Source organism: Phalacrocorax aristotelis, chromosome 6 (assembly GCF_949628215.1).
Source record: "Phalacrocorax aristotelis chromosome 6, bGulAri2.1, whole genome shotgun sequence".
In the NCBI taxonomy this organism is placed as follows: domain Eukaryota; kingdom Metazoa; phylum Chordata; class Aves; order Suliformes; family Phalacrocoracidae; genus Phalacrocorax; species Phalacrocorax aristotelis.
The window spans coordinates 37024896-37044678 of NC_134281.1; the positions used below are offsets into that span (position 1 = coordinate 37024896).

At 37.9% G+C, this 19783-nt stretch overlaps 2 protein-coding genes across 3 annotated transcripts in view; both read right to left on the reverse strand.

Annotated features, from left to right (window-relative positions):
* LOC142058390 (coagulation factor XIII B chain-like) overlaps positions 1 to 16049 on the reverse strand; it is a 34631-nt gene extending 18582 nt beyond the window's left edge. Inside the window, exons 1-11 of the mRNA XM_075095509.1 lie at positions 14906 to 16049; positions 10986 to 11186; positions 10313 to 10498; positions 9689 to 9865; positions 9407 to 9583; positions 7534 to 7713; positions 7100 to 7192; positions 6238 to 6420; positions 3072 to 3275; positions 2420 to 2602; positions 1484 to 1693 (exon numbers count right to left, since the gene is read on the reverse strand). Of these exons, the coding sequence (XP_074951610.1) occupies positions 1484 to 1693; positions 2420 to 2602; positions 3072 to 3275; positions 6238 to 6420; positions 7100 to 7192; positions 7534 to 7713; positions 9407 to 9583; positions 9689 to 9865; positions 10313 to 10498; positions 10986 to 11186; positions 14906 to 14987 (1876 nt within the window). The 5' untranslated portion in view covers positions 14988 to 16049. The remainder of the gene's footprint in view (positions 1 to 1483; positions 1694 to 2419; positions 2603 to 3071; positions 3276 to 6237; positions 6421 to 7099; positions 7193 to 7533; positions 7714 to 9406; positions 9584 to 9688; positions 9866 to 10312; positions 10499 to 10985; positions 11187 to 14905) is intronic.
* A 105-nt stretch (positions 16050 to 16154) lies between these two features.
* The window catches only part of ASPM (assembly factor for spindle microtubules), a 34078-nt gene continuing 30449 nt past the window's right edge, over positions 16155 to 19783 (reverse strand). For both annotated transcript variants that reach the window (XM_075097216.1, XM_075097214.1), the window contains exons 27-29: positions 17751 to 17927; positions 16567 to 16736; positions 16155 to 16487 (exon numbers count right to left, since the gene is read on the reverse strand). In XM_075097216.1, the coding sequence (XP_074953317.1) occupies positions 16382 to 16487; positions 16567 to 16736; positions 17751 to 17927 (453 nt within the window). In that variant the 3' untranslated portion in view covers positions 16155 to 16381. The remainder of the gene's footprint in view (positions 16488 to 16566; positions 16737 to 17750; positions 17928 to 19783) is intronic.

Here is a 19783-nt window from a genome sequence, read left to right on the forward strand (position 1 = left end):
ATTCGTTTTTTGATCTCAGCACAAAAAGTTTCTGGATGCATTAGCAAGCCTAGATGGCAGCTGTTAAGGTAACAAAGCTCAATACACCAAAATTTACTGGTTAAAAACTTATCACCAATCATTTTGTTTAACTGAGTTCTTATATTATTTCTTAACTGAGACTCACCAATTCGTATTGCAATCATTGTTCATAACATGACCTAGAAATAAAAGCTATAGTGAACATCTAGTTCAGATCTGCATGTCGCACATCAGAAGTTCATTATATTAAATTGCTGAATCTCATTGCTATTTGTCTTCGCTTTTAAATACGGGTTTAAAAAGTGATGACTTTTTAATCTTTTGAAAACATTTTGGAATGCTATTGTAGATAACATGTAAATGCTATTTTTATCAACCCTTTTTTCCCCAACTGGTTGTCTGGGTTTCAATTGAATAGGAAGAATTTGTCTATTTCTTGAATGCTTTAATTTCTTTGTTGTTTTATTTATTCATGTAGCACCCAAAAAAGCCTTGGAAAACCATACAGAAGAGCATACATGCAGTGATATTACAGAAAGATGGAGTATAGAGATAAAATACAGAAGAGATCCTTACAGCGACTTTTTATTAAAACACACTAAAATGGATGCGAGGCAAACATTGTCTATATTCCTGAATTTTCTTCAGATCTTCAGTCACACAGTGTGTCCAAAGGCAGAGCCCCAAGAGTACCAATGTTTAAGTGTCATATGAAATTATACAAAGCAGTTGGACTAGATATTTTAATAGTTTAAATGCTCTCAATGAGCAAAACAAAGATGCTTGCTTGACTTTTTTTTTATTTTCAGAATAATAATTAACTACTGAGTAGAATTTGGATATTTTTAGGTTTTTACTGCTTTCATAGATCCATTAAACACAATTTTTTTTTTTAATACTTGCCTTTTTTTTCTTGCCTCTCAACCCTTGCCCTTTAGAGGCTTCTTACCTGTGAAAGGAGACATGAGTGCTGTTAAGATCTACAAAAAAAAAAAAATAGGCCTCTCCTTTCTCTCTGCAAAATTAGAGTTTAAAATCATTTAACATCAAAACATTGAAGGGCACTAAATTAAATCTCAATGTATCTATATTCTGTAGCCACAAAACCACTCATGCTATCCAAACCACCAATACCCTTACAAAGGGTCATAGAGCTTTGCTCAGGGCCTCCAGGTTGTGATGCATCCTCAAGTTTATCACTGCAATCCTTACAAAACTCCTTCATCCTAGATTTTCCATGCGTATGCCAATATTTCATTCTTCTGCTGCATTCCCAGTCCTCATACCACAACGCACTTTCACTTCCCACACCCTTCAGCTCAGACCCAACAATGCCACTGAACACTCATTTCTCAAAGCTGTCTGTGTGTCTTAATGGTCTTGGCCGTCTTAGTTCAGCTGTTAATATCAGATAAAGAACACATACATACCTTACCTGTAGGCTTTCCTGAAGTCCATACTTATTTTCCTCTTTCAACACACCTTGGGTATGTCAGCTGTCCTTCCTTACACTGCACTTCAAATAAAGTTGTACCAGATTCTTCTCCAAAATGGTTTTGTTTACAGTAAAATCCAACATAATCCCCATGGTAAAAGTAAATTTGATTCTCATAGAACCATTGCAGCAACACATTATTTTTCTCCATTTCATTTTTTGACAAAGTACATGGCTCTAAAGAGGAGAGACTTAATCAGTGTTAATAAATTGATTATTTTTGAAATAGCATCATTTTGACTAGTCTACACTAAAACTGTAGGTTATTTCCCATTCTCTTAATATATTATATTTGAAATCACTGTATTTTTTGGATACTGCAGACATGTCATATTTAAGAAGAAAAAAAAACAGACAAGTTTACATTTGCTTCTGTTAAAACTTTCATTTTTAACAGAAAAAATTGAAGTTGAGATCTTAACGTTCTAGTTAGTAACACTCAATTTATAAATTCTAAGTATCTGAATTTAGAGAGAGTTGGGGTTGTTCAGCCTGGAGAAAAGTAGGCTCTGAGGAGACCTTATTGTGGCCTTACAATACTTAAAGGGGGCTTATAAGAAACATGGGGACAGACTTTTTAGTAGGGCCTGTAGTGATAGGACATGGGGCAATGGTTTTAAACTAAAAGAGGCTAGATTCAGACTAAATATAAGGAAGACGCTTTTTACCATGAGGGTGGTGAAACACTGGCACAGGCTGCCCAGAGAGGTGGTAGATGCCCCATGCCTGGAACCATTCCAGGTCAGGTTGGACGGGGCTCTGAGCAACCTGATTTAGCTGAAGCTGTCCCTGCTCACTGCAGGGGGGGTTGGACTAGATGACCTTTAAAGGTCACTTCCAAACTATTCTGTGATCTGTGAATTATAGAGAGAAATAAGTGCTTATTTATCTTAACACACCTACCTATACAAGCCGGTGGTGCAGTCCACTGTCCTTCAGAACAGTAGATTCTCTCAGATCCTTGCAAAAAATGATAGTCAGAGCAACTATATTGAACTGAAGAGCCACTGTCATACTGGGTCAGGGGTGGGAGAGTAAGAGCTCCATTCACAATAGAAGGTGGAGAGCCACATTTTCCTGTAGGAGCTAAATACATTTGGGAAACATTCAGCTTCAGAAATAACAAATCTGCAGCTTTAAATGCCTGTCAACACCAGATATCTGTCAACTCTCAAACAGTGTATTTTCTTACTATTTCATTATGTTTCAGATCTGAATGCGATCTCTTGCTTAATTCTGACCATAAGAAATCCCTTGAGTGCATTTAATTGTTTATAGCTATCTTTCTACAGAGCTTTGAGTTCCCTGGGCTTGGAGAAGAGCTCCTCCCTCCTTTCTACAGCCTTCCCCAAAGGAAAGTGTATTGTTTTTCCATGCTTGCATGTGTTTTACAATATAGCTGTCTTCTGCAAAGATATCTGTGCATAACTGTATTGTTGAACCCTAAACATCTATTGTTTACAACAGATTCTAGGCCTGCATTGCCAAAGTAAATTGTTTCTAAATAGGTCTGAGATTGATTAATTAAAAAGGCGATTAAAGAGTATTGGTTTACCTTGCATAATGCATTTCGGATAATTCAGTCTGCCATGGTTACACTGCGTCCTCCCAGGAGACGGAATGGTGGTCGGGAGAAAACTGTACCCCTGTTTACATTCAAACTCTATGAGATCACCATGTAGGAAAATTAATTCTTCCTGTTTCCATTTCAACTCTATGTTGTTGCTGTTCATATCGGTTACATTAAGATTGCATGGTTCTATGAAATAAAAGTGTACTTCAATAAAAAGCAAGCTTAAATGATTTTTTTGCTCCCTTTTGTGGGAGTCAAGAAAGATAAAGCTAAATCTATAGTTCTAGAATGTTTTTGAATCTTGCAAGAAAAAGAACTATAGATGCATAAAAAAAAGAACGCAAATGTAAAGAAATGGACTGAAGTGACAGCAATAACATGCAAAAAAAAAGCCTAAACTGGGAACAGTAAATCACAGGAATCACACACTTCTGACAAAATCTGGTTTCTACAAGTATTTCTACACATATAGCAGCCTGGATTTACCATTGCAGAAGAAAAGAACAACTTTACTGTAACTTCAAAGGACTTTTTACAATGAAGAAAAATCTTTCATCAAAATTAGCCTGTCAGATTTGGCTGACAGGTTTGGTAAGCCCTTTGAAGATAGTAGTAGTTAATACACAGTAAATTTAGGCTGTTAACCTAAGGAAGTGCTTTGACAATTCCCTTTTCTTTGCATTTTTTCTTTGTTTTGTCACTGTTAGAAGAATTTAGAGATCTTCTAAAAACCTTTTGGAATTTTTGTGTTGCTGTTTGGGCTTTTCAGGGTATTTAAGGTCAGTATTGTTTTGGTTGCTTTCTGACAGGTTTCTTAAAATCTAATGCCAGGATCACATCAGGTAGCCTAGCTTTCCATTAGACAGTTAACCTCATTAACTTTTGAAACCACTGTTCAACTATAATAAGTTGACAGCTGAGTCAGTGGGTCAGACAGACCTCAGTCAGTAAAGCCTGGCAGAGGGACAGTTACAAAAGTAAATTTCTATAAGTTCCACAAGAATCATTGCCCGATAGAGGCCCTTATTAACACTTTGCTGAAGGAAAGGCAAGGAGAAATCAGTTATTACACATTCTGATGACAGCACCATAAAAACAAATTAGTATGGATTTTTTCCTGAAACTAACTACTGTATGTGCTCTTTCTGGTCTGATTACGTGAGGGTCGAAAAGCAAGCTCAGAAAACGTGGAAAGGATGATGTGGTTATTTGAATGTTTAGGAGACAACTAACACTATAGGAAATGTGTTCTCATTATTTCACAGGATTTGTTACATCTGAGAATTCAGATCCAAGAATGCTGATACGGACCTTTCAATCCAGGCAAGGTACATTTTATTCATTTAGAAATAAGTAATTAACACTTAACTGGTTACTTACTTGCATTTTCACAGTAGACTACCAATTTAAAGCGAGTCAGTTTAACTAAGGATGCTGGTAAAATAGTTATTTCATTATAGAAGGAAGGAAATATAAACAAACCAATTTTTGTAGATCATCATCAGTAGTATTCCTGCTAGTATTAATAAATTCTGAATGGGAGTTCTGTACATTGTTTTGAACAGCATACATAAGAGCAACATAGAAAAATTAGAAAGTCCAGGATGAAGTGACAGATATAAAGACACATAATAAAAACAAAGGCTGAAGGTTTAAAAATGAAAGTCCACGAAGTCATTGTATTACTTGTTAATCATATCTAAAAGCCATTTTGGCAAAGGCTGCAGTTGTGCCTTCTAAACGTCTATTAAAGAACAGGAAGAAATTCACTGATTGAAGAATACGGGAGTGTGGAATGATCACTGGTGGCGACGTTATCGAGGTTGAAATTACTGAGGCTAAAGTTATATCCACATTTCATAAAAGTTAACTTCCATAGTGGAATGTGGTTGGCATGCTGGAGATCGGTTCAGTGATTGTTCCCTAAGCAACACCACCTGCACTCTTAGATGTTAGGAACACTGCGGGAGCTCGGTGTACTAATCTAAGGGAGGTAACTGGAGGAGGGAATGGAGCGAAGGCTTCACGGCCAGACTTGTCCATAAATCACTGCAGATCCAGGGGCTGGATGGAACCATGGAACCATGCCCGGACCAGCGCAGAAACATTGTGCCCTGTGGGTGAACTTTGCTCATTATAACTTCGTTACAATACTAAAACACACACTTCTGTCCCAGAGTTACCTGCCTCCAAGGTACAATCAGCCCTCACTGAGCGTGCTCTGAATTTCTCTTAGTCTATACCTTAAATCTAAGCAAGGAATTTCTACACTAATCAATAATGAAATTATGTATGACCAAAGTCACTTAAGCTCCACCTAAACATAAAATAATACAAAAATGACCCCAAGAGAAAGAGATATTAGGGAAGATACCATTGCAGACTACTGGGATCAGTCAATGGGCTGAACCGCTCTTCTCCCCCATAGGGATGCCTGTCAGGTAAGACTCAAACACTTGGTTATACACCAAGTGACTCCCTGGGTGATTTAGAGAACAAGCTTGTTATTTTGTGTTTGTTGAGCATATGCTGTGAGTGGGAAAGAACCGTATAATGTAAATGGAAGTTTCACCAGCAGACAGCATATTTATCACCTGCAATCCAATAAGAATGTGTATTTCTGTTGCTTCAATAAACTGCACTATTAGTGAATCTGGCCACGATGGGTTATTGGGCACGACTAGACTAATAGTGATCATACTGTTAGGGAATCCCTCATGGACCAACAGTGCTGAATTGGGTATCACTCAAAATCTAAGCCCAGCCACTCCCGGACTCTCTGACATCTGAGGACCGGCTGGATCGCAAGAGGATTTGTTTTCTGCCAAATTTCTTCACCTATTAATGCAACAAGGAGAAAGAATTTAGACAATCCTCCTAGGTAACAAGGACAGTTATGTTCTAGAATAGCTCACTCAGGAAAACAGAGGAACCTATTTAATTGGATGTTTGTAAGAACAGGCCAGAGGACACCTAGCAGGAGTGGCCTAGGTATGTTTGATTTTGGTTCATCCTCATGTTTCTGGGATCTTTTTAAACTCAGACAAAAGAGAAAAGATGGTCATGAAAGGATTATCTAGAGATTCTTTCCAATTTTACCTTTCTATATTTACGTATAACAAAACTTTACTTTTCTTACAAGACTTACCTAAGCAAGTTGGTTGTTCTGTCCAGTTTCCTTCTTCACAGTAAACAGTACTAGGTCCATCCAAAATATAGTAAAGTTGACAACCATAGTCTACTGAGGAACCATTTTTGTAACTTGTCAATAATGGACCAAGAACAACACCATTTTTAATCACAGGTGGAGAGGTACAGTCTTGCTGTATTTCTAATACGAGGTAGGGAGATAGGTAATGACATCTTTAAAACAATGTTAACACTGGTGAATGTATCAGACTACTAATAGACTGAGCAAAAAAAAAATTACATAGAAATAAAACATAAACTAATATAATTTCTTTTTCAAATTTCATTTTCAGAAACTCTACACTTGCCTTACTGAATTGCAGACAGGCATTCTATTTCCCTCTACACTCCTCATCCATATCTGCTCTTGACTTTTGCTCGTTTACACTCAATATAGGTTAGTTCTTTTTCCGAGATAAGACGGCCTTTATTTGTTGCTTGAATTGTTTAGCCCATGTGTGGTTCAAAATAAACAAAAGAAACTTCACTGGAACTATTAATCAAATGATCAGCAAAATACTTATGAATTTGCGTGTTCAGACAACATTGAAAGGAGGAGTACGAAATGACTGAAGGTAAATGGTAATGTACGAAATAAAATCAAAAATACAGCACAGGCTTATAGGTGAAATTTATAATCACTAGAAACAAGCAACAATGGCCTTTCAGTCAGTCAGATGGCTACACTGACATCTGTAGCACATACAAACACTTTCAAGAGTAAGGAACTGTACTGTAGCAAATGCGTAGTCATAAAATGCCTATAATAGCATTGGAGAGTATTGAAGTCGCTTTTAAATAGAAAAGCAATGTTCACCTACTCATACCTTCACTGTGATATGTTTTGCTTGCCCTTATTGCTACATCTGCCTCGGGTGACGGTGGTGCCTCAGGTTGCCGTTTATCAATAGTTCCTATAACCATAGCAGAAACTTAGAACAGTTTTCTCAGAAATAACTCATTTTCAAATACCAAAACAGACAGACACTGATGCACTGTAAGATGCAATAAAATCAATATTCCGGGGGAGAACTACACAACAGAGGTGTCAGTTGGATTCATCTGTCTCATGCTTTCTCTTTAATTTGTGAACAATGGATTGTCTGCAAATTATGCGGCACTTCACCGCTCAAGCATTTTAACAGAGGAGGACATAAACAGTTTTGCAGATATGGAAACTGAGGCTCTCCAGAAAATCAAGGCATTGTTCTAAGAACCACTTCATTCAATTGTCAATCTTCACAAAAGTACTAACCAATACAAATAGGGGGTGATGTCCATTTTCCTTTTTCACACTGGATTTCCTCAGATCCTGTTATTTCAAAGGTACTTTGACACTGTATACGAACTTTGTCTCCATTATGATATGTTCTTCTAACTGTGATGATATGGGCATGAGGAGGAAGCGGTGGTGGAGGACATTTATCTTTTACATCTGAAAATAAAAAAAATTATATTGTTTTCTCACTAATCAAAACTGCATATACAATTAATTTTACTATACATCATATAAGCCTATCACTTAAAATAAATTTTTGGTTGATCCAGACTAATTGCTTACTCCCATTTTCTTAACAAAATGGGAGACCAGAATTTAAAAAGTGATTTTACGTTCAACAAATATAAAATAGAGGTATTTGCTAATGCACTGCTATAAATAAATTTGTTATTTCTCCACATAGACGTAACAAAATGTTCTTTAAAGGACATCAGGAAATAGAGATTTCCCACACCCTCCACTGATATAATATTTAAAGGAGTTTATGTATTAATTCTAATGCTACAGAAGCAGCAAGAATCATAGCCCTACCCTGAAATTAAGTTTGCAATTACTGTATCTTCAAAACTAGATTTAGACCATGTTTTTATTCTCCTGAGCACCCCACCTTCTCTACACTCACTCAAGGAAGATATCTGCTGTGTCATCAGAATGAGTACAGGGCTGGAGTCCTAACCCATGCCATTTAATTGGGAGATTCTAGTGTATTTTAAATGCTACTGTATCTTCTAAGAAAGGAAGATGAATTTCATCTTTGTACTCAATCACACAGCCTTCTACAGGATTAGCTATAAAGGAATTACAAAGCACGAATTTTACTGAAAGTGGTGCTTAATAGATCTATATTTTTAAAAGGCTAAATATAGATAATATTTAAAAAAAAAAAATCTCAGGCACCCCACACAGAGCAATTAAATTTGCTTTAGAAAACATACTTCATGGGAAAAATTCCTGTAAAAATATACTGGAAAAGAATAGTATAGATTTAGCTTAAACCAATAAAAATGTTTGATTGCCCTATCCTCTGTCATCAACACCTAGCATGCCTGGTATATAAAGCAGAGAATTTGTTACCATGAAGCAGTGAGATCTCCTAAAGCTCAGCAGTAATCCTCAGAATGGGGACAATATCCAGATAAGACAATGATCCACAACTATCAAGGTATGTTGAAAAATATTATAAATTGTCATCTATCCTAAACGCTGATTTGTACTGTTTTCTGCTGTATACTATATCTTATCTGATTCACTAGACCTTTCATTCTTTTGAAAGTTTCTTTTCTGAGAATCTCCATTACCCCTCAATGACTGGGGTAATTGCTAAAGGTGTGTTTCTGTCCTCAGGATGACCTTTCTAGTTAATTCTGTTGAAAACATATACAGTTTGGTGAGGCTATAAAACTGTGAAAAGTACCACAATCCCCAAGCTCAGAGGGAACTTGTTACAAATTTTTTTTTTAATGCCTCTCAAGAGGCATACTTCCACCTCGCAAGGCAGGATTAAACATGCCTGATTAAACCTTTATGTAATCCGAACATGGTTTAACTTGAGCTTCAGGGGCCCAACAACTTCCCTGTAAGTATTAATTCCTGCTTCTCCAGGATACGTCATCAGCAAGGGACAGTATCTGCTCTATTGTTTGAGTCCACTGAAAACTAGTTCCAATTATCATTGCCTCCCTCCCTGCTGCCTTGGCTCCATGCTGTTCAGCTAACATTTGATTTCCATTTAGTCTGTGAACTGGTACAAAAGGCATATTTTTATTTTGAATTCATAAAGCATTTCATGAAAGAAGGTGCTAGTCTTCCACTAAGATTTTGACATAGTAAAACTATAAAAATAAGGTACCTTCACACACTGGAGGGTCTGGATACCATCCAAAATAGTAACATTGAATTAGGTCAAATTCACTGACAGAATAATTTTCCTCACAGAAAAAGTGAACTACATCTCCCTCTTCATAGACTTTCTTCACAGGATAGAAACCTCCATGTGCTATTGCACTCAAAGAAGAGCAAGTCACTTCTAGGAAGAAAATGCACAGCAGTGAAAACCAGTTCTTGTAAATTTTTGTTCATTTGTAGACTAAATCACATTTCAAACAGAATTATTTTCCAGCCCATTACATACTAGTGCACTTTGGAGTAAGGGACCACCCATGTGTTAGACACACTGCTTCTTCTGTAGTGTTTCCTCCTGCAGTATGATATCCCTCATCACATCTATATAGCAGTGTTTCATTCAGTCGAAGCTCTTGTTGGGCTGTGAAGTAGCTGCCGTGATGCAAATTGGGTACTTGACATGACTCTTAAATAAATAAAGCATATGCATAATATTAATTGCTTTTTTCATTTCAAGTTATTCATCTAAAATTTTCCTAAGAAACACCTTAAAAGTGGTCATATCCAAGACAAAAAATCTATGCAAATAGTGATTAATTAAAAATGCAGTAGTTTACACAACTTTTCCAGTTGTCATTTGGGAAGAAAGTTTGGGTGACAATGGGTTTATTTGAAACAATGCGACTTCACCTATACCGATTCCTTCTACATATAATTTTATCTATTCAAATCCACAAAACTAGCAGCGTGTGAAATCTGACAACTCTTTCCCACGAGGTACAGCTGAGAACCTACTAGAGGAGTACTCAGATGATAACCTGATGTAGGCAGTTTGGCCCTACAAGTACAGCAAGGACAGCAGAATTATATACATATAAGACAGATGTTAAAAGATAAAAATGCAGAATCCTACCAAGTTTTTTAGTACAGCTTGGCTGAGAGGACCATCCTTTTGGCCGGCATTGTACTGTATCTTCATTACCACCGCTTGGAGTGTGGTAGCCTGGATTACATTTGTATTGCAATTTCTCATGTATTTTAAAGTACATTTCTGTACCGTAAAAAAAGCCATTTTCCAAAAGAGGCTTGTTACATTTTTCTAAGTGAAAGAAGACAGCTTGGTTAGAAAAAAAGAATGGAATATTTTTCTTCTCTGATAAACAAAAGAAGGGTTTTTTTAAGCTATCCTGATCTAATCTTTTTTTCTTGACCTATTGAAGACACTCTACCCCAATCATTAAACAATACATCAAACCAATGGTAATAACATAGAGCATGACAACCAAGGAAGCTAGAGCTAGGCTTTAGAGGATATACATCTGAGGGGAAACTATCTATTACTTTTCCCAAAATAAGGAAAGTGGGCAACTTTATTGGCATCTTATAAAAACATATATGATAAAAGACCTTAAAATATGTATTATTGTAAAAACCTTCCATACATAAATGATTGATTTCACCTTGTTGTCCTAATTTATACGTTTTGACCCTCTTGTTATGCAGCTTCTATATTTGTATGTTCAAGGAGACCCAGCTAGAAAAGCTTCCTGCTAGAAGCAATGATGAGATTAATAACGCTGACTCACTGTAGCATCGTGGCACCGGAGACCATCCTTTTGCTGTACAAGTTATTTTTCCATCTTGAGTCCCAGTTTCAGTTGTACAACCAACTATACAAGAATAGGAAAGTTTTTTTTCCTTACGCATAGGGAAATAGTAACTTCTGAAATTATAGTAGTACTGGGCAATCTTTCCATTTTCTATGTGTGGCAAATCACAAGGTATATCTGCAAAAAAAATAAATATATTTCTCACCAAAAATATCAGCCCACATATGAACTTTTTTTGCATTATTTAATCAGTTGCATTGATTCAGGCTTTCAAACAAAGAGAATGAAATAATGAATACTTAAAAGAATGAAGGGTCTTGTAAGATTCACTGAAATTAAGATGTATTACAATGTGCTCTTTAGGTTCACAGGAATATCAACTGTAGAATAAAACTTCCTAATGTGAACTGGGCAAAACTGAGGCAGGACACACTTATTTGACTCTTTATTTAGCCCAGAAGGTACAAGCACAAGCACCCTTCACTGCATGAACATACTGATGCCTACTCTAAAATCCAGGGGTAACAGTGTCAAGATTAGCTACACCATAGCTCCTCAATTCAGCAAATGTTATCAGAACAGGATGACAAACTGCTAGGAGGCAATATAGGAAGTAAGCTTGCTAAATAAAGGAAGTTTATAGAATCATTCCGGTTGGAAAAGACCTCTAAGATCATCAGGTCCAACTGTCAACCCAACAATACCATGTCTCCTAAACCATGCCCTGAAGTCTACATGCCTGTAAAATACCTCCAGGGATGGCGACTCCACCACCTCTCTGGGCAGCCTGTTCCAACGCCTCACCACCCTTTCAGTGAAGGTTTTTTTTCCTAATAGCCAATCTAAACCTCCCCTGATGCAACTTGAGGAAATTTCCTCTCGTCCTATTGCTAGTTACTCAGGAGAAGAGACCAACACCCACCTCACTACAACCACCTTTCAGATAGTTGTAGAGCGATAAGATCTCCCCTCCAGACTAAACAACCCCAGCTCCCTCAGCCACCCTTCATCAGACTTGTTCTCCAGACCCTTCACCAGCTTCGTTGCTCTTCTCTGGACACGCTCCAGCAACTCAATGTCCTTGTAGTGAGGAGCCCAAAACTAGAACACAGCATTCAAGGTGTGGCCTCACCAGTGCTAAGTACAGGGGCACGATCACCGCCCCACTCCTGCTGGCCACACTATTCCTGATACAAGCCAGGATGCTGTTGGACTTCTTGGCCGCCTGGGCACACTGCTGGCTCATGTTCAGCCGGCTGTCCACCAGCACCCCCAGGTCCTTCTCCGCCAGGCAGCTCTCCAGCTGCTCTTCCCCAAGCCTGTAGTGTTGCATGGGGTTGTTTTGACCAAAGTGCAGGACCCAGCACTTGGCCTTGTTAAATCTCATACAATTGACCTTGGCCCATCAATCCAGCCTGTCCAGGCCCCTCTGCAGAGCCTTCCTGCCCTCGAGTAGATCAACACTCTGGCCCGATTTGGTGTCGTCTTCAAACTTACTGAGGGTGCACTCAATCCCCTCATCCAGAACATTGATAAAGATATTAAACAGAGCTGGCCCGAACTGAGCCCTGGGGAACACCATTCGTGAACAGCCACCAACTGGATTTAGCTCCGTTCACCACAAGTCTCTGGGCTTGGCCATCCAGCCAGTTTCTTATGCAGTGAAGAGAACACCCATCTAAGCCATGAGCCACCAGCTCCTCTAGGGGAACGCTGTGGGAGACTGTCAAAGGCTTTGCTAAAGTCCAGGTAGATAACATCCACAGCCTTTCCCTCATCCACTAGGCCAGTGACCCTGTCAAAGGAGATCAGATTGATCAGGCAGGACCTGCCTTTCATGAGGCCGTACTGGCTGGGCCTGATCTCCTGGTTGTCCTGCACATGCCTGGTGAGCTCACTCAAGACAAACCATTCCATAACCTCCCCTGGTACCAAGGTCAGGCTGACTGGCCTGTAGTCCCCCAGATTCTCCTCCAGCCATTCTTGTACATGGGCATCACATCAGCAAGCCTCTAGTCTTCTGGGACCTCCCGTTTACCAGGACTGCTGACAAATGTTGGAGACCAGCTTTGCGAGCACCTCCACCAGCTCCCTCAGTACTTGGGTAGATCCCCTCCAGCCCCACAGACTTGTGAGTGTCCAGGTGGAGCAGCAGGTCATAAACTGCTTCCTCCTGGATTATGGGAGGTTTATTCTGTGATCCGTCCTCTGCCTTCTAGGTCAAGGGGCTGAATAGCCTGGGGATGACTGGCGTGACTGTCAAAGACTGAGGCAAAGAAGGCATTAAGTACCTCAGCCTCAGTGGCAATGTTCCTCCCTGTGTAAAAGCATTTTTAATTATCCCTTACAACAATGGCCAGGCTGAGTTCTAGCTGGGCTTTTGCCATTTTAATTTTCTCTCTGCATGACCGAATGGGGTCTCTGTCCTCTTCTTGAGGTGCCTGCCCCTTCTTCCAAAAGTGGTAAGCTCTGATTTTTTTCCCCCTCAGCCCCAGCAAAATCTCCCTGTTCAACCAGGCTGGTCGCCTTCCCCACCAGATCGTCCTACAGCACATGGGGAGAGCCTGCTCTTGCACCTTTAAGACCTCCCTCTTGAAGAGGGCCCACCCTTCCTGGGCTTAAGTTCTTTAAGAACATGGTGAACCAAAAAGAAAGAAGAAAGAGGGGTTAAGGAAAGAATAAGCAGAACTTCAATTAAAAAAAAACCCAAACCAGTAACAGGAGAAAACCTTTAAAGGAGTTGTGCTGAATATCACATTAAGTTATTAAAAAACAAAACAAACAAGAAACCCCACAAAACCAAAAAGCTCACAACTAAGAAGCTATACTCATGTTTGGATTTCTTGTAAAATTATCCTTTGAGTCTCAGAAATTGTCTCCATGGCATTACAAGGCAATCTAACCTGAAGAATCAAGTTTTTAAAAAATGGAATCACCACTCATGAGTCTCATTATAATTGGGAAATATTTTCCCACAAATTGAACTGCTGTATTCACCCTACACACATTAGAACCAAAATAATTCACTATTGCTCCTTCACTCAATAGCCACTAGAATTTACTACATTTACTAGAATTTTATGCATATTTAGTATTTTTACTAAATAGAAAGTACCAATATTAATTTTTTTTAATTCCCTTCCTCACACACTGTATCACATCTTAAAAAAACAAACCTCACGGTAATTAAGATTTTTAAGTAATTAAAAGACAGAAATTGTTGCTACCTACATACCTTTTGTTTGACTTTCCAAAGGGTATCAGTGTAATTTTGCACAAGACAAAACTCTAGTGAAGACAGAGGTTGTTGCAACAACTACGTTGGAGTTAAATATGCATTAGCAGGTACAAAATGAAATTCAAAAAAAAGGGACACCTTTTCAATTGATGGAGGTGCACCCTCCTATGCGGTCCACAGCTTTGTGAACTTGCAGTTCAAATGGTATATAAACTATAAACACCCAGGAATTTTAAGCAATACTGAAAATAGGGGTAGGAAATGCAGAACCACCCCAGACCAGCTTCTGTAGGCTCCATTTCACTTCCACTCTTTGCTTTGTGATAAGCCAAACCACTTCAAACATTTCAATATAGAAAATGTTTTATTACAAAATTCAAATTGTATAAGTGCCTTAAAAATCACTCAAATACATTTCAAAATAAACTTTTCCTGAATAAAAGTCTGAACTTTTCAGTATTACAGCTCTGAAGGTTAGATATGAGTCTGCAGCCCTGAGTTACAGCGACAGTTAAATCATCATTATCAATCTCACAACAAAATTATATTTAAAAAGCAGTTTTTACTCTTGGTAAAGATACCAAAGTTGTAAGGTAACTTAGACTGCATGTTCTAGATTCAATGTGCATTTATTAAAAATAGAATTCAGTGTATTTACCTTCTGCAAAGAGTTTGCCTGAATACATCACAACTAGGAAGAAAAAACAGCTTTTAAATCTCATCTTCGTTACTGTCTCCATCAACAGTTTCCACCACTTGTGAATACTCCCTAAGTATTACTTTTGTAAATAATTAACTGGATTTTCAAAGGTATTCACAAATGCCTTAGTGTCTATGGTGTTTTGTAACAAGTTATTTCACTGAAAACACTATTTTACATTATTTTAGTTCTCCAAATATCCTAACACTAGACTTGCAGATTGCAACTTCCATTTAGCATACATCAGTAAAGGACAGAATTATCATTTTACAGTGAAACCAAACAACAAGCTTATGGAACAATTTAAACTAATTGAACACTGTTCCCTCAGAACCTCCTGAATTCCAAGTTCAAAGGGCATTCTGCTCTCAAATTATTTACCCTGGCCGAAATAAGAGGAAATAGAAAATTCCCCCCTCCTCCAGCCTACCCCCATATAACCAGTTTTATTATTCATTCTGGAGGCTTTTACCTTAAGAACATGGCCACTACTACCATCTGTCTGTTGGGTTTTGTTGTGTCTTTTTAAAGTCTCTTTTTAAACAAACAAAAAAAACCAACAACAACAAAGAACCCCAAACCAAACCCCCAAAATCCCACATTTACAATGCATTATTACCTGACTAATGACTACCAGTTGATTTAGCATCACATTCCACCCTTGGGGGTGGGAGTGTATAATTTTACAGTTTTCATTTTCTTGTCCTTGCTCTAAGAAAACGCAATTTCAAGGCACAAGAGAACAGAAATTAAGGGGGATGCTGTGATGAAGACCATCTATTCAGCTGATGAGATGCATGTTTGTATGTACTGCTCACTTGATAGGAAGAAAGCACTCACAAATCACCTCCTTTAACATATCAGGTCAGAATTTCTAAATTCTAAGTCTTACAGCAACCCAGTGTTCTGTCATAATCTTGTCATGTTTAAAAAAAAAAGGGAGTGATAAAAAAAATTCCTACAGTCACACATGGTCCCTCAAAGGCCTACTCGAAAGTAAATTCAAGCTCCCCAAGAACAGTAGCCAGTTTTGAAATCCACGGACTATACCTCCATTCCTACCTATACCTCTCCAGATCAGACAAGCCAGCCTAACTGTCCCACACAAAAACTGTTTAATAGCATTCTACAATATTTAATCACAGTGAGAATACGGTGCTGTTTGTAAGATTCACAGTTGTGTAATAATAATACGTAACTGCACTAGTGAAATTTCCAGGGCTTATGATTTTATTGTACAATTGCTTTTGGGAGTAGTACAAAACAGGACTTCAAAAGCTGTATACAGTACAAAAAAGTTACAGAAGTGTTAACTGCAATTTGAAAAAACATTTTCAAGGGTAGCTTAACACTTATTTGCTTCCTTTCAAAATGATTTAGCTCTCTACTACACACATGCTGTACAGATACATTTTCATATACATCATTTACATTTCAGTAGCAGGCAATACCAAGCGTATCCATCACCATCAGAATTGCTTGCAGAGGATCCACAATTTCTTGCATGTTATCTTTCCTCAAAACCCAGTCTGGTTTAATTCTGTGAAAACATTAATGGCTTGTCAGTAAAATATTATATTGTCACAGTAAAAACAGCAGACTAACTTTTAAGCTCTTACTTTGAAACTGTTTTTATTCTGAGAGGAGTTACTGGAAAAAAAGAAGTTCCACTTAAAGTGTTTGTTTTCTGCTTCACAAGTGTTCTCTCTGCATCCATTTTGTGTTTATGAGCTGTAAGTTTATACAGGCTTCGAATGCAAGGAACAGCTCTTGGTATGCTTCGGATTTCCTGAGAAAAGGTGAAAATAGTACACAGTTAATACTACAAGTTCAAAAGCAACTTAATGAATCAAGAAATCCGTGTTATTCAGTAGTGTTACTGAATTGACAGTATTCAGAAACAGACATTCAGATACTGAATACTGAATGAACTAAATGTTTATAGTTTAAGCTGAACATCTACCCACAAGTACAGTGAAACCGTTTTAAAGCCAGCACACCTACAAGTCAGTGGTCTAATACTTTCAAAATACTTAACAACCAGGATGCGATGATCTTAAAAATCCGAGCTCTTACAAGTCAGATTTCACTAATCTCTCATTAAAACCAATTTTTACATATGTCATTGGCATATACCTTCAATGATTGGTAGAGGGAGATAAATTAGTGTTTGTGCCCATCTTCATAGCAATGAAAGAATAATGCAAAGGTCAGAGGTGACTGGATAACTTAAGTGCTTGTATCTGATAGTTAAACAGCTAGTGAATTTATAGCTTAGAACCCAGACTACCCTAATAACCTTATTAGGGATTCCAGCAATAGGCATGAACAGAGGAAATTTCTTTCAGAAACAGGCTATACTCGTCTTACAATAGAGTACGTCAACAAAAGTCATGGACAATTATATTGCCAGTTCTTACTGACAATAAAGATCTTACCTGTATCTGAAAAGCAAGTTAATTAACTGGCAACTAAACTATATCTAATGCTAAGCAATTGATAGGAAGTAATCAAAAACCCTGTGGAAAGCAGGGATTGCAATATCATAATCTTGGAAGGATTTCAGGATCAGAACCTCAACGTCTTATCGAATAGCTCTGGGCAACCAGGGCATACAAAGCACAAAGTAATGAGTGTTTGCAGTCTTGGAAATGCATTTTTTTTAAATCAGAGTTTAATCATAATTAATATTACAAACTTAATAGGTCTGGTGGAGAGGGGAAAAAAATTTACAAACAATACTAAAACATGCAAAAAAATCATGTTAAACCAAACTATTCAGCCCAAAACATTTAAGTCTTACCAAAGCTCTTTTTGAGTCCTTTGAAAGGATGGCCAACAAACAACAGGTCTTTGTGAAAATGCTTCCTCCTTTCTCTGAAATTTTGTCCCCAGCTTTCCCTCTGTACATTTGCAGTAGGTCTAGTAACGTACCTATAGAATTTTCTACTTCATAAACTGCTTGAGTAGTTCTTTCATACTGTTATACAAGAAAGAAACAAGAAAGTTTATATACAGAGATCTTTAAAATACCTTTCAGGTTAGAGAAAAAAGCAAAAGCTGTATTCTCCCCTAGATTAAGTTTGTAGCTGACCTGGCATCCAAGTGATAAAAACCACTTCTGTATGTTACACCATTGTAACAGGTTACAAAAAGCTACCTTTTGTGCTTCCCCCATTGTTTAGAGACTCATAGAATCTGATTTTCTATTTAAAATAGAAGAATAAATTAGAATAAGTTTAGCCAAAGTGTTAGTTTTTTTCCTGAAATAAAAATGAGGCTTTGAATGTAAATGCCTATAGGCTGGATATAAGATCAAACCCTATTTTTAGCAAATATTTTCAATTTTAAAGTACAAAACTGTAGAACAATCAACCTGTAGTCAATAACCACACTACTGAAGCAGCGCTGTCCGAAAAGCGGATGCCAGGATGCCTGAGGGCAATGGCAGCCACTGCATTACTGATCCAGGAGGCACGGAAGCTGACGTTGGGACAGAAAAATCACTGTTTATGTGCCACATGCTGTTACAGCAGTGTTGGAACAGGAAGGACACCAGTGGCTGTCCCCAAGCAGAATGGTACAGTATCAGGCAATACTGCTTGAGCAAGCAGATGTAATAATGAGAGTGTTACTGTCTTAAATCTGGCATCTCTATTGACTTTACATGAAGAAGGGTGAGCACGTGACTGTTTACAGACTATTGAGCAAGTATACTCCAGCAGTGCAGACCTGAGATGTGTCCCCTTACGCTTATTATTATTATTATTATTCCTGATTGGGAATTGTTTACTGACAGGACCAGTTTTGTCACCAAAGGGAACAGAAAGCTGGATTTTCTGTTGTCATGTTGGAAAAGGAAATCGAGGCAGCACCTTTGCCAGTGAACACTTCTGCACAAAAAGCTGCATTAATTGCATTGACTCAAGCCTTGGAAATACCGGAACGAAAGCAAGCTAACATCTACATGGACTCAAAATGTGCATTTGGGGTAATACATGCACATGGGCAATTTGGAAGGAGAGAAGATTGTTATTGTCACAAGGAAATCCTATAAAATATGGCAAGGAAATTTTGAGACTGCTTGAAGCAGTTAATAAGCCGAAGGAAGTGGCAGTGGTACATTGCAGTGCACATTGATTGGGACAGACTGATATAATTAAAGGAAATATAAGAGGAGATAGAACAGATTTTTTTTCAGTCTTATTTGTAACAGTAGCAGCCTTAGTCTCTGAAAGAACTTTCAATAGTAATGTTCCTGAATATACAGAGAAATAAAATAAACTGGCTATGTTTCTAAATTGTGTTAAGACCTCTGAAGGGCGGTGGAAGACTCCAGATGGACAATGTGTAGTTACTCCTCAAATAATGAGAGACATTATACAAGAAAACCCTTATGGTGCTACTCATATGGGAGCTGAAGCGATGGTAGAAATGCAAAAACATACGCAAAAAGATGTGAGACTTGTTTAAGGAATAATCCAAAAATTCAAAAGAGACCCTACCAGGAAAAGTAAAAGAGGTTCTGTACCTGGGAGTTACTGGCAAATTAGTTTTTCAGAATTACCAAAATGTAAAGGATATGTATTTATTGGCAATTGCCGATACCTTTTCAGACTGGCCAGAGGCTTTCCCGTGTCGCACCAACAAAGCCAAAGAGGTAGTAAAAGTGCTTTTTAAAAGAAAAAATACTGAGATTTGGAGTACCTGAGGGGTTTTCATCAGACAGGGGACCCTATTTTATAGCAGAAATAATCTGAGAAATTTCAAAATTTTTCAGATCAAATGGGATTTACACACTCCACGGAAATCACAATCTAGGGAAAGTGGAAAGGA